At 45.7% G+C, this 13,844-nt stretch overlaps 6 protein-coding genes across 6 annotated transcripts; 5 read left to right on the forward strand and 1 right to left on the reverse strand.

Annotated features, from left to right (window-relative positions):
* Positions 1-419: 419 nt before the first annotated feature.
* On the forward strand, positions 420-1,079 carry V865_006859 (uncharacterized protein; the record flags this gene model as incomplete). Its single annotated transcript, XM_066230616.1, has 1 exon — positions 420-1,079. One exon carries the CDS (start codon positions 420-422, stop codon positions 1,077-1,079), a length of 660 nt encoding a protein of 219 aa, XP_066086713.1.
* Positions 1,080-1,242: 163 nt separating this feature from the next.
* V865_006860 (uncharacterized protein) lies at positions 1,243-2,567 on the reverse strand (the record flags this gene model as incomplete). The annotated part of the gene is made up of 9 exons (XM_066230617.1): positions 1,243-1,317; positions 1,396-1,491; positions 1,558-1,660; positions 1,727-1,785; positions 1,876-2,181; positions 2,247-2,272; positions 2,345-2,360; positions 2,421-2,460; positions 2,554-2,567. The coding sequence occupies 9 exons, from the start codon at positions 2,565-2,567 to the stop codon at positions 1,243-1,245; spliced, it is 735 nt and encodes a 244-aa protein (XP_066086714.1).
* A 503-nt stretch (positions 2,568-3,070) lies between these two features.
* Positions 3,071-6,287, forward strand: V865_006861 (uncharacterized protein; the record flags this gene model as incomplete). Its single annotated transcript, XM_066230618.1, has 12 exons — positions 3,071-3,088; positions 3,166-3,905; positions 3,982-4,220; positions 4,275-4,387; positions 4,437-4,526; positions 4,588-4,870; positions 4,954-5,065; positions 5,140-5,208; positions 5,266-5,285; positions 5,344-5,426; positions 5,486-5,708; positions 5,797-6,287. 12 exons carry the CDS (start codon positions 3,071-3,073, stop codon positions 6,285-6,287), a joined length of 2,481 nt encoding a protein of 826 aa, XP_066086715.1.
* A 1,646-nt stretch (positions 6,288-7,933) lies between these two features.
* V865_006862 (uncharacterized protein) lies at positions 7,934-8,632 on the forward strand (the record flags this gene model as incomplete). Its single annotated transcript, XM_066230619.1, has 1 exon — positions 7,934-8,632. One exon carries the CDS (start codon positions 7,934-7,936, stop codon positions 8,630-8,632), a length of 699 nt encoding a protein of 232 aa, XP_066086716.1.
* Positions 8,633-9,024: 392 nt separating this feature from the next.
* On the forward strand, positions 9,025-10,809 carry V865_006863 (uncharacterized protein; the record flags this gene model as incomplete). Its single annotated transcript, XM_066230620.1, has 7 exons — positions 9,025-9,589; positions 9,647-9,704; positions 9,765-9,776; positions 9,833-9,916; positions 9,982-10,096; positions 10,147-10,415; positions 10,473-10,809. The coding sequence occupies 7 exons, from the start codon at positions 9,025-9,027 to the stop codon at positions 10,807-10,809; spliced, it is 1,440 nt and encodes a 479-aa protein (XP_066086717.1).
* An 874-nt stretch (positions 10,810-11,683) lies between these two features.
* On the forward strand, positions 11,684-13,767 carry V865_006864 (uncharacterized protein; the record flags this gene model as incomplete). The annotated part of the gene is made up of 6 exons (XM_066230621.1): positions 11,684-11,882; positions 11,945-12,049; positions 12,137-12,488; positions 12,571-12,924; positions 13,013-13,102; positions 13,173-13,767. The coding sequence occupies 6 exons, from the start codon at positions 11,684-11,686 to the stop codon at positions 13,765-13,767; spliced, it is 1,695 nt and encodes a 564-aa protein (XP_066086718.1).
* Positions 13,768-13,844: the final 77 nt, after the last annotated feature.

The following is a 13,844-nucleotide window of genomic DNA, read 5'->3' on the forward strand; positions in this document are numbered from 1 at the left end:
GTTTAGGTGTTTTAGGGGTTAGGCTTGAGGGGGAGAAGCGCAGTTGACATCAGCTGAGCATACGTTATAGGAAGTTTTTAAGGTTCAAATGCTCACACTCCTAATGTTCTCGAAACAGTCATCCATTCTGAAGATGAGAATGATTGATGATCAGGTTTTGAACCAACGTTGGAATACGCTCGCTTGGGCACATTGATGGTTGGTTTGATCGGTGTTTCAAAGTGGACAACCTCCACCTCGCGATGTTCTTTTATCCACCCTGAAACAGGCCGATGTTCATGGTCCTGTTCATGTTAAAAGTTCCATCTAGAATAAGCACCCATCACCCATCGTTTAAGTCGTTTCATCCGGCTGTTTGCAGCCCCACCTCTCTGTCGCATCCGAACTCGTCGGGACTACTCCCTCAATCCTCCACCGATATGCCCAGCTTAGATCCCTCAGACTTGGCCTCCCTCTTCTCCCAACCCTCCTCATCCACCTCCCTCACCTCCTACCTCCAGTCACTCTCCTCCACTTCTCCTCTACCAGAACCTGAAATCAAATCATATCCAGATACGATCTACCACAACTACTATTCTCTCGGTCTATCACTAGCATTCCATCCTGCCAAGGGACTCGACTCAATAGACATCTACAATCCATTACCTCATCCTCAACCTAAACGAGCTAATCAGAAACCGTCACCTGTATATTCCTCACCACCCGAGATCATACTCCGTTTTCCAACAGATAGTATATCCCTCCCACCTAAGAAAGAAGGTGAAAAACCACTATCTATACCTCGACAGACCACGTTCAAGCTTCTGCCGAATAGTACAGGGAGAGATCTCGTAAGTCATTTTGGAGAACCCACCAGAAAAGGATCAGGAGGATGGACAGGTCTATGGTTAGAGTGGTTTTCAGTAGACCTAAAGGCGAAGGAAGGGGAAGTGAAAGTTGGTATAATGGTTGAATTGAGAGATCCAGGTGCGAATGAACTTTTGACTGAAGAAGGGAGGAAGAAAGGGATGGGAGGTGTTTGGGAAAGAGCTTCAAGGTGGGAATGGAGTAATATCAAGTTCTTTAAAGTGGATCAGTGACGATCTGAATCTGATAAGCAAAGCAATATTCAATGGAACTATCATATGGAAATTGAATACCTATAATGGATATATACCCTGCAACATTGTATACCAGAGATCATTAATCGTTATAAACATGCATTTTATGTCATCGGCATCACATCTCCCGATTCTACTACTCTTACGCTGCAAGAGTCTCAATGACAGCTTTCAGTTCATTCTCACCCAGGATCTCAAATCCTTTTGACTTTGTTACCTGTGTGAAGAGAATATCAATAAGCGTCTGCATCCATGAACCTAGGTAATGATGAATTAAGGGATAGTCGAAACTCACCTGAGCAAGCTGAACGTTGTTTTCGTCTAACTTCTCTTCCATGACTTGTTTCAATACTTTCAAAGCTAACGAGTGAGCTTCCATCAATGTCATTTGCTGTACATCTCATCTATCAGCTATCGTACTGGATCACTCTGCCGTATTCAGCTAAGTGCGACTCACCTTGTGGAAAGCATCTTGTAAGGATTGTTGAGCTGCATCTGAACCTGAACCAATCGCTTTCGCATCGTATCGCACAAAGGTACCAGATGGATCGGTGTGGTATCTGAGATAAGAGCAAAATTGTTAGAGTCACATCTTTACATGCTACGAGCTGTTTTATATAGCTCACAATTGTGGTCCTTTCTCATCTATACCAGCGATCAGAAGAGCGACACCGAAGGGTCGGGACTGTATAATGAGGTTAGCGAGTGTACAAGTAGTTTAAGACAGAAGTATAGAAAGATAGGATTGACACAGTCAATGATGGTATTCACTCACCATCAAAGCGTCATCATCCTCAACACTCTCACCGAACCTCAATGCCAGATCACACACAGCCTGAGTACAACTTTCCACACCGATCTTCTCGTCGTAAGTGAAATTGTGCATTTGAGAGGTCACTCGAGCATGTTCCACCATCGTTCGAGCATCTGCCGTCAGACCCGACATGGCTGTACCGATATGCGAATCGATCTCCATGATTTTCTCGATTGACGATGATTCTAATAATGGGGAGGGTACCCTCTTCTCAACTGCTAAGATGACTCCTTCAGGGGTGGTTATCCCAACTGTTGTTGAACCGAGCTGGTAGTGGTTGAATGAATGAGCTATTGTTCAGCAGTGATGTGAGAGGCTAGAAGATAGCTCACTTTGATAGCTTCCATGGCATACTCGACTGATCATATTCAGATTCATGATTAGCTTAACCTTTCTCGCATCAAAATACTGATTCAACTATACGACATACCTTGAAACAATCGACCCTATTTCAATTTAGATGGATATCAGCCAACAGCTCTAAGTAAGCACTCGAAGCGACTCACCTCTGGAGAGAAGGTATTCACACCACGATCGTATTCGGATCTGTAGACGAGTAATCGTTATCAGTATAACAGCCTCCACGGGTATGCTCAGGTAGGCTGTTCATTATGGACGGAGAAATCATGAATGACTCACCTCGTTAAGAACATTTTTATCCACTACTGTAGAGGATTCGATTGGATTCTGCAAGTATTCACGAGGTTCTTGGTGACGCTGAGGGACTTCGGTGGATGATATCGAGGATGTATATGTATATCTGAGTGTGTATAGTTGGTAAATGTTGGTAGGTAGGATGTAGGATGTAGGATGTCTCTTCAACGTCACTCCAGGTCATGTACGCGTGAGTGTCTGAACTGATTACGTATTCGCAGCGGGATTATCACGTGACCCGCAAGAGTGATTTATTTGGTTCCGGGGTCTGAATGGTTGCAACGATACTCGTAAACCTCAGTCAACCGATTCAACGGTGAATCAATTCATCAACTCATCATTTAGACTGCCTTCATGACTATATCTCAAGAGAGACCTATACAATCTAATCTGCGAGTGCTATCTATCCGAATCAAGTCAAAGACCCCAATAACCTGAGCACCTCCTTCCGATCAGGACGCAGCCCGCGCTGGGGCCCCTCTCCTTGGGAAAGAGAGGGATCATGCCAGCTTCCGTAGCCGTGAGTGATGGTCCATCATATATGTTTGTGACGTCAGCGACGAGAGACCAAAAGCTGACCAATTGTGTTCCGCCTAGTCCCAATCTTCCCTTTTCTCCCGTGGTGACATCTTCGCCAATCTTCCTCCCGGCACCTACCATACTTCCGACGATACATCCGACGACGATGTTATGGCGTTGGACGAAGCACCCGAACACCTGAGGAAAATCACCAACAAAGATGCACCTATCGTGGTCGACTCTTCTTCGGACGAGGATGAGCCTCCTACTCCCACTCGAGCGGGGCCTTCAACTAGTAATAGACGTAATCAAGATTCAGATGATGAACCGCCAGTCAGAGTATCTCAACGGAGAAACTCTTCAAGATCCCCTGCGAATCGAAGAAAATCAACTACCGTACCTCGATCGCAACAAACTTCAGCAGCCATCCATTCTGCTCTCCCTTCCTCTTCGCCTGTAGCCGGTCCTTCCACACCGAGATCGTACCTGGCCGAAGATCACCTGAATCACGTACTAGAGATCTTACCTGACATCGATTCAGAATGGGCCTTGGGCCACATCAACCAAGAGATGGTACTTAGGAAAGATGATAATCCCGCCAATAGAGTTGTAGAAATCGCTTTAGAGATGGAAGGTGGCTACCCAAAATTGAATCAAACCAAAAAGGGTAAAGGAAAAGAAAAATCGCCTGTCGTAGCTGGACAAAGAGAAGGATATAGAAATCCGATTTATAGAAGTGATGAGAGAATCGGTATGGGATATTGTCAGAAGGGTGTCAGTCAGCTGGAAGAGGATTTCCCTCTTATACCTGCACATTAGTATGTCAGAAACAATCTCCCCATAATTGATTTACCGTAAAGTATTACAAACTGATTTGGGATTTCGCTGTACCAGTGTTCGAACTGTCTTCCATACTATGCAGACTCTATACGTCCCTGCGTACTTCCGACTTCTGGAACACTCAAAGTTACCAGCAAAACCATATGTAGAGTTGAAAAGGGGGAGAAATACGGGAAAAGGGAAGTATAAAGCGAAGCAAGTGGAACGGGATGATTTGACCGAGGAGGATCAAGTCCAGGATGTAGGATCAGAGGAGTTCGAGAAAGAAGTCAAGTGGCTACGACGGACTCTAGGTGAGTAATCGTTAGTCTACAGCCATGTTGTCGCTGATGACATCATTCATCAAGCCACAGAGCAGAGTGAGAGGGATGCTGCTGAAGCTAGACGAGTAGCTGAAGAGGAAGCGCTAGCTGGAGGCGCTGGTATTGAATGCGGATGTTGTTTCTGTGACACTTTACCGGTGAGTACTGAATACATTATAGTCGAATGCTGGCTCACCAAGCATACAGAGGGATATGATCCAATGTACCGAAGGTCATCTTTTCTGCCGAGAATGTGCTTCCAAGCATGCAGAGACGAAACTCGGAGAGCAATCAACTGTAAGTCTGCGTCTCTTGGTTGAAATCTTCCTCTGAGAATTTAGCTGACGCTCTCTCGTAGTCGATTCTATGTATGGACCAGTCGGACTGTACTTCCCCTTTCCCCGAATCCGAACTCACCAGATGTCTTTCCGAAAAGTCCATCCAATTGTATCATCGACTGAAGCAAGCTAAAGAACTTGAGCAAGCTGAAATCGAAGGACTGGAAAGCTGTCCGAGTTGTCCTTATGCTACTATCATTGATAATCCGGATGAGAAGCTTTTCAGATGTATGAATGAGGAATGTGGTCAAGTCACTTGCAGAGGGTGTAGGAAGAAGGAACATATACCGAAGACGTGTGCTGGTAAGTGTATACATCGCATCATCCCATACTATGTTCAGGTCAACTGATCACAATTTGATCGTTATTTGGGTTATGGTACATAGAGGTCGAAGCGGATCTGAAACTTAACAATAGACATACCGTGGAAGATGCCATGTCGGAAGCTTTGATCAGACGATGTCCCACATGCTTGAAACCGTATATCAAAGATTCAGGGTGAGTTCAATTACCTTCCTAATGATTCTCGTCTTACCTGGCTGACATCGTCGATCGACTGACATATTTCCCAGGTGCAATAAAATCTCTTGCGGTAAATGCGGTACTCTCTCATGTTATGTGTGTCAGAAGGTTATTACTGGGTGAGTAGTATTTCTGTATGCGTTGAATGGACTGACGGATACCTCTGCATGCCACAGGTATGAACATTTCGATCAAGGTGAGCTTAGACCCTCTCATGGCAGAAAATAAAGACTGATTGACCCTTCACTGAGCAGTACCTAGAGCATCTGGCCAGCCTAGACAACCAAACAAGTGCATACTATGGGATCAGAATGAAAGGCAACATGACGATCAAGCTGTAAGATTTGCATCGCCCAGTATACTTTTATCAATGTTAACTATCTTCCCCCCGTATAGATTCGAGCAGCGAGAGACCAAGCTGCTGCAAGAGTGCTAGCTGCCGCTCAGGAGAATGGTGTCGATCTCAATGCAGACGACATTAATGTCGCCCTGCCTGATGCTCCACTTGCCATGGCTGCCGGAGCTGGGCCCGTTCCTATGGCTAGATATGTGCCACCGGCTGGAGTAGCACAAAGGTGGATACCTGCTGCTCGCGGTGGCAATGAGGCGGCGGATCAACGTGAGTGCTGAGACCCGCCTCGTCATCTCATCAGACCTCGTGTGTGCTACAGCAGTGTAGCTGACTGAACATTTCCGATTTACAACAGGGTTCCGAGACGCGTGGGCGAGAATGCATGACGTTGCACCTCGTGTCAACCGGCTTCTCGAATTGCCTCGTCGACCTGGACCACTTTATCTTCCTCCATTTGACAACCTTCCAGCGGTGCCCAATGCTGGTCCACATTTCAACCTCAACAACGTACTACCTCGTATCGATCAGGGACTGATAGGTAGAGCGATAGCTCCTCTACCACACCGCAGAGCTCCAAATCGGCCGATTCTACCTATAGATGAACCTGATACCTTCAATGGTGATGATTGGGATGATATCGATGAAGATGATCAGGTTGACGAAGAATCAAATTCAGATTCTGAAGAAGACGAAGAAGCTGCGGCCGACCTGCAAGACGAACATCGAATCAGGAACGAATTGCGTGTACGGGAGGAACGAGGACAGATCAATACAGAGCGCCAAGAAGAACGTCGTCGTGGTGCGGAAGAACGAGCGGAGAGAGCAAGGAGAAGGGGAAGAAGATGATTGGTGTTTGTTTGACATTCATGATATGGCAGGTGGCATTTTTGGGTAATTTTTTGTTCTCTTATTTCAATTTTCAGGCCTCGTCCAAATTCCTTTTTTCCGAATTGATTCGTAACAGATCATTTGTGCATAGTTGTATGATCATATAATCATAGTTGTAAATATTGTATATACATCTTTGTTGAATAGATTCACGATCCACCAGCATCGTTCACGATCGTTTCATGTATTGATATGTCACGTCATAGATCCCACATTCACACACTGAATGTCAGTATGCCTTTCTGCCATGATATCATGGTGATAATGGACCATCTCTCGATTGTACCAGTGTGTTTGTACCAATGTTTATGTTTATATTACCTTTTTTGAGTGGGAGCGGGGATGATATCATAGTTGAGCAACGGCACAATGCTAGATTGGTAATGGTGAATTCATAATACAAAACGGAAGATACTGGTATAAAGGAGAAGCGGAGTGATATGGATATAGGATTTGCCGATGATCTCCTTTGAGGCTGAGATACGAAAAGTTCCCATATTCATTGAGTAGGTCTTAAAGCTGGCACAAGATCGTCATTCGCCCCATCATGGTCAATTATATAAGAGTGACCATCTTCTTAGAGTCGCTGACACTACATATTTCAAGCGACACCTCCAATTCCTAAATCATACTAAGCAGTCTACCTAAGTTTATATCTGAAATTCAGTCCGACTCCAAATCATCCAGCAACCGATCACGATATAATGTCATCGAGACACTCAGAGTACTACTCACACCGAGACTCTCACACCTCCTTCAGCACCTCGTCTCAGGATGGTTCAAATAAATATTCCGGTAGCTCATATGGCCCGATATTACATCTATCTCCTCATTGTCCTCTCATAGATTACCCGATTACGGTGATATGTCTTCTTATACGGTCAGGGATAAGGCTAGAAACGGGATGCAAATGGCTGAATGGTTCTCCATTGCGATGGAAGGGAATAAGGACTGAGGCACTCACGATGGATGAATCGGTAGATATGTTGTAGTCTTGACATGAATGACCTTGAGGCGATTTGTCCATGCGATACTGACACTTTCATTCTGACGGAAAGCATCGATGATATCTTACGATCGCATCTTATGGATAAGACACTACCGACAATAAGAACCTCCAGTTATTCACATGACCTCGAAAGTCGACTGATATCATCGTGTCTCCCAGTCCAGCGATCATAAAGAGCTTACACGCACTCATGCACCCAATACAAAGGTGAAAAGACTTATTCCGAACTCCCAGCTGCCGTCAGCTATCAGCTAATATCACTTTTGACCCGTTCTTCCGCCGGATTTCCCCTCTTCTACCCTCTTGAGACTTCCCTATGTGTCGAACACTGCTCAAAGGATCTTCACTTATGACGATGTTATGGACTGCAGCCGATCATTATGGAACCTTTCGGAATAGCTGACATTACAATTTCTTCTCCCCTCCTTTGACGGTATTGTACCGATGACGTTGCAGCCGTCTTTGGTACCTCTTTGTTCCGGTTACTTTTATGTATATATCGTCTGCTGACCTTTGGACTATCTCACATCGTTCTTGCTCTTCATGTTTCTCCGTAATTGTGTATATATCCCCGCTATATACATATCCATTCAAGATGAGCACAAGGAGAAACTACAGCATTCACGGTCATACCGATCATCGTGACGATCCTTCTCGTCCTCGGGATACCTTCATTGATCCTGCGGCTCAAGATTTGAGATTCAGAGTAACGTTCTCCCCTTCATCATCTACTGTGGACCTACATGGAGGACTTGCCTCAAGAACGACACGTGACGAAAAGCACAATTGGACTGGAGAGGACCAAGAATGCGAATCATCGTCATGTCCTGAAGATGATGAGCAAGACTCTAGCCCCTGCCACTCCGAGTATAGTGACGAAGAGAATAGCAACCTATCTCAATCTTCGGCTAAGAGGAATGTTAGTGCCCCACATCAACCCAAGGCTCGCAATTTTACGCTCTCTCGAAATCAGAGTTCATCCAGTGACATCCCCCACAGGCCGGCTACCTCAAAAGCCACAGCGAGACGAGGCGATTCATTTATTTTACCCCCGAACAGTCCTCCTATCCTCCCGGTGTCTATCTCGTCTTCGGAGCTGGCCCTCATGAGCAGGAGTGCAGGCTCGACGAAAGCCCGTAGAAAAGGTCGGGTCCGTCCAACTCTTCAATGCAGTGAAAGGGGGTCGCCCAGCACACAGCAAGGAAGTGTTCCCGCGAGATCCTCTAAAACCTACGGTCATCAACGGGCAGATGCAAGTGATGGAGAATCGACGGAATTTTCTGATGGAGAGTAACTGGGTCTTGGCGTCCCGGGGCACAAATAGCTTCACGTGCTCTCAACATACTACCCTGATTCCTCATTGTATCTTTACTGTTGTATGTGGACACGTATATAAGTGAGAGATGATGAATCTTGGTGCCACTGATGCCACGCAGTGGAGTATGGTTGGTAGTCTGGTTGATGTCATCAGTTAGTTACTCCGACGCGTTCGATCGACAGAGGCCCAACATCCAATATCCAAAATTCATGTTCATTTGATTTCGGTCTTATAGCCATTCTCTTCAGCTGGCATACCCTCACTACAAGTCCTGGTCCATGCTCCTACGTCCACTGCAGCTACTACCTCCAGCTAGATACATCTCTTTCACGGCCTTAAAGCTTCAGCCATTGACGATCTCTTATAACATGCCCCCTCGTCGGTCTACCGGATCCACTTCCGCTCCAAAGCGTGAACGCTCAACCTCATCATCTTCATTATCCGACATCCCAGCTACTAAACCCAAATCGACCTCCAAGGCCAAAGGCAAATCTAACGGAGATGACTCCAAGGTATCTGTCAAACCCAGAACAGCATTAGCGGACGATGCCAAAGCAGGTGACGATGACCCAGCAGAAGTTGAACCACCCAAGAAGAAAGCTAGAGTAGCCAAAGCGAAAGTATGGCCACCACCTGAACTATCACCTGATATACATCCTCCCAGGAATGGATATCCAATCTTCAAACTACCAACTACCACCTCAGCTAAGAATGGTGCTTTACCTCCTTCTACGAAAGAAGATCGACCGATGCTGCTTGGTGCGCACGTATCAATAGCTGGTGGACCTGCTGGAGCGTTACTCAGAGCTGGGGTGGCGGGAGCAAATGGTCTGGCTCTGTTCATGAAGAGTCAGAGACAGTGGAAGAGTAATCCATTCGAACCAGAAGCCATAGAGAAATTTAGGAATCTGATGAAGAGCAAAGAGGATGGAGGTGAGTAGGTTTTCGCTTCGCTACATTGCGTTACAGAAGCTGAGACTTTTCTTGCAGGCCTGGGATACCCCCCTGAGAGTATCTTGGTACATGGAAGCTACTTGATCAATCTTGGGTAAGTAGAGAATCCTGTATGACCATGTGATGATATAGCTAATCTTTTAACGTTGCTCAGTAACCCAGACGAGTGAGATATAATTTGTCTCTCAATAACTCGAAATGTGAGACTGATAGATGATGCAGAGCTAAATGGAACAACTCATACGAATGCTTCAAGGATGATATATACAGGTGTCATCAATTGGGGATCAAGTTGTACAACTGGCAGTAAGTGTTAAATTCGTGCTCTGGGTGTATTGACTGTTGGCTCATGCAACAATGTAAACTTTCAGTCCTGGGTCGACCGTTGGAGCATGTACCAAAGAAGAAAGTTTTGCTCTTATCGCCAAAGCTATAAATAGGGTCCACAAAGAAGTACCGGAAGTCATCACAGTCATTGAGAACATGGTAAGGGGTCGCTCCCAAGAGAGAATGAATGCATGCTAATTCGACAAAAGGCAAATGCAGGTTCAAACATCGTCGGTACAGCTTTCTCGGAACTAGCCGCTATCATCGCCTTGGTAGAGGACAAATCAAGAGTCCGAGTGTGTCTTGATACATGTCATCTTTTCGCTGCTGGGTCTGATCTACGGACACCAGAAGCATATGCGGATACGATGAAGAGATTCGATGAAGAGGTTGGAAATGGGTATCTGGGTGGGATGCATCTGAATGATTCAAAGGCGGATCTGGCGGGTAACAAGGATCTGCACGAAAACATCGGTCTGTAAGTACATATTATTCCTGTTGATGTCTTTGTGCTGAGTGACAAGTGGTGATATAGCGGCAAAATCGGTTTGACAGGATTTCGATGTATAATGAGGGATCCTCTGATGTCTGGAATACCACTTGTACTCGAAACTCCAGCGCCTGAGAAAGCACTGGAAGTTGGGGATTTGGCAATCTGGATGAGGGAGATAAAATTGCTGTACGAGATACAAGGTATTGACGATGAGCAATGGGAGGTTAAGAAGGATGAGATTGAAGCGAGGTGGAGACAGGAGAGAGATAGCATAAACCCACCCAAGGATAAGGGGCCGGGACCTAAAGCGAAAGCCAAATCTGCGCCAAAGGGGAAGAAGAAGGCGAAGAAGGATGAGAGCGATGAAGATGATGAGTGAACAACGGTGAGCTGATAAGTCTGTGCAATGTGAGTATCGAAATAATCTTCGAGCATGAAATTGGAATACCGCTAATGTACTCTTGCCAGACCATAACAGAATTGTACGAGCTTCCTATGCATCCTTTCTTCTTGTCATCTTTCCGTTATCATACGACGCTTTGCCATGCCTTGGTTGTTTGTCTGCTCGGCCATGTCGATCCTTGTTCAACATGTTGGCGATCTTAAAACCCCGCCTAATTGCTAAGGCAATCAAGGATTGTTCTGCCCTACCCTTCCTTACAAGCCACGCTTCGTGGTCCTGAGTGTACTGATTGTTTTTGTCGACGTGGTCGACTATAACGTCTCCGCTAATTTAAGGATCTTCTTTGTGACACAACATTCTATTCCTGCGAAGTATGCGGAACACGGACCAACAAGAAGCATGATTGATATGTGCTCAGTCGGCCCCAGTCAGGGAAAGCTAAATCAGTTTAGCTCAATTATGAATCCCGACAAGATCTAGACTGTCGGAGATACCTGCGAAGCGAACAAGAATTATCTGATCACCGTCCTTCCTTCCCTTCAGGTCTATAATGCTTTGGGAGCGCTTACCCTCAACATAGCCTCCGCTTATTCGTCAACAAAGGTCAGAGTTCAAGCATTTGAAAGACTCATCAAGAAGTTCTTACCCTCAGCTGAGTATAGGCAGCATAATGACAGAAGCTCGGAGAACATCCGATTCAAAGCCCGCAAATTTTGAATCGTTTCCTGTACGAGTCAGACATATATATATATGTAAACGGAGAGGTGAGTAGATCACTCGTCACTGATCATTGCACAACGCTTAACATCACTCCAAGCCACACACTCAAATACGCATTTCATCAGACACGATGAATCGTCCAAACAGGCCTCCTGCTCTTCACATAGACAACCGTGGTAATTTCGAGAAGCCTCCTTTGGGAATGGATATTCCGGAACTGATTGTCGACCCACTACCCACTCCTGATATCTCTTCTGCCAGATCGGAGTTTGAGAATATGTCTGTAGAGGATTGGACAAATACTCCTAGCCAATTCCCTTCGTACTCAGGTAATCAACGTTGTTTATGGGCTTATTAAAAAGGAGACTGCTGATATCCGAAATGCTGCTAGGACTACCTCATAGCCCCAAAGATACCATCTCGAGGCAGCCAAGTGAAGAGATCCTTCACGATATCATATCAAGCACAGTACCTAGAGGGAATGTCTATATTGCCGGTAAGTATCGATACCGACATCTCAACCGCGACAAATGGGTTGCAGTACGATACAGTACGATTAATATACTGAACTGTCGTTGATCAGGTCTACCAGGAAGTCCTAAAAGAAGTAGTCCAAATCATACCGTCTTTATTCGACGGGGTGAATGGTCACCGTATAAAGGTCACGTTGAGAATCTCATGCCTGAGGCTTTACCTTCTCGACCTCGCAGTCCTAATATGAAAGAGCCTGAAGAAATGTATCAGCCTTCAATTCCTCCATCCTCCAAGAAAGGTAGGGTACTAGTCACCGAGGATGGTCAGACGTTCCGTGAAAGTGTACATCGAGAATTCAACATTAAGCAATCTAGACCTAACACCGCGAGTTCAAGTTTCGAAGAATCATCAGCCAATGAGATGAGCAGGTTGCTTGATAATCCACCTGACTATTTGATCGTGTGAGTACTTCAGGTCTGAACTTCATTCATCGAAAATACACCTATACCTGGGCTGACATACATTCCTTGCTATACGAATCAGAAACAAAGAATTGTACGCTTACAGCCCCGGAGCGAACGAGTACAAGAGATCAGGTCGAGTTCAATCCCCCGCTGGATCGCCCACGAGCACCATCTCTACGTCCAGTAAAGATGAATGCTTTGGTGCGATACGAGCCTCAAGTAGCAGACTCTCGAGACCGAGGAGCTTTAGACAAGGTGATGATAGTAGCCTTTATCGATTGAGCTACGCAGCGGACAGCACTCAATCACTTGCTGGAGTACTCGCACAAGCTGACTCACCAGGTCAGCAGCGAGAAGGTCGTGGTCTAGGCTTGAAGATTGATACTTCAGGAGCGGATTACAGGGCTAGTTTCACGTCTTACACTGATACGATGTGAGTTCCTCGGTCTCCATGAAATCCATCTCTGAATGAGGGGAACGAATGTCCAGGTGCTGATGATTCGATGAATGCCGCACTGTAGACCTAGATCGCCAAGTTCACCAATGGAGGGATCTTCCAAAAGCTCTCCAAGCGTTAGACGGATGTACAGCTCTGCAGGACGCATCGGAAGGTGAGTCGCAACATAGAATCCGATCGAAATTTTCCCTTCCGCGCGGACGCTCACGCTTCACCCATTACAGCATCGAAACACTACAAGAAGATAACGAGTCAGAAGTTGACGATCAACCTCGAAATAGAGATATGAACCCATCAGGTGCTGGATCTGGATATGGCTCGATGGCCTATACGGCCGAAGGAGCTCAATCATCAACAGCGGATGAGAAGAAGCGAAAAGCTTTCGGGAGATTCTGGTGGGACAAAGTCAAGTCAAGCCTCAGATCCAAAAGGATGAGATCCGGTACACCATCACCTGCTCTCAGTCCAAGTACTGGACAAACTTTATCTCCACTAGAATATGGTTACGAAAAGAAATATGTACAAGTGCCATATATGAAACCTGAAGATATATCTAATATGTCAGAAGATGAGAGGAAGGAGTTCAGAAGAAGATCGACCCTTTCAATCAGATCACAAACATCTTTGAGCGGAGCTGGAGCTGAACCGAAAGGGATATCAGGGTATGATTCTAGGAGTTTCCAATCTAGGATGAGCGGAAGAAGGTCGGATTATTATCCGGAGCAATCAATAGATGGGAGCGAACCATCATCAAGATCTAACACTCTCCGAAGACAATATTCGACTATGTCAACGAAAAGTACTAGATTGTTCGAATAAGAAACAGTATACAACACTCCGAAAGACCTCCCGATCATACCACCTACTTCCGAAAGCTATTAACAGAAGGATTGAAA

The sequence above is a fragment of the Kwoniella europaea genome, chromosome 2 (genome assembly GCF_036810445.1).
Source record: "Kwoniella europaea PYCC6329 chromosome 2, complete sequence".
Lineage (NCBI taxonomy): Eukaryota > Fungi > Basidiomycota > Tremellomycetes > Tremellales > Cryptococcaceae > Kwoniella > Kwoniella europaea.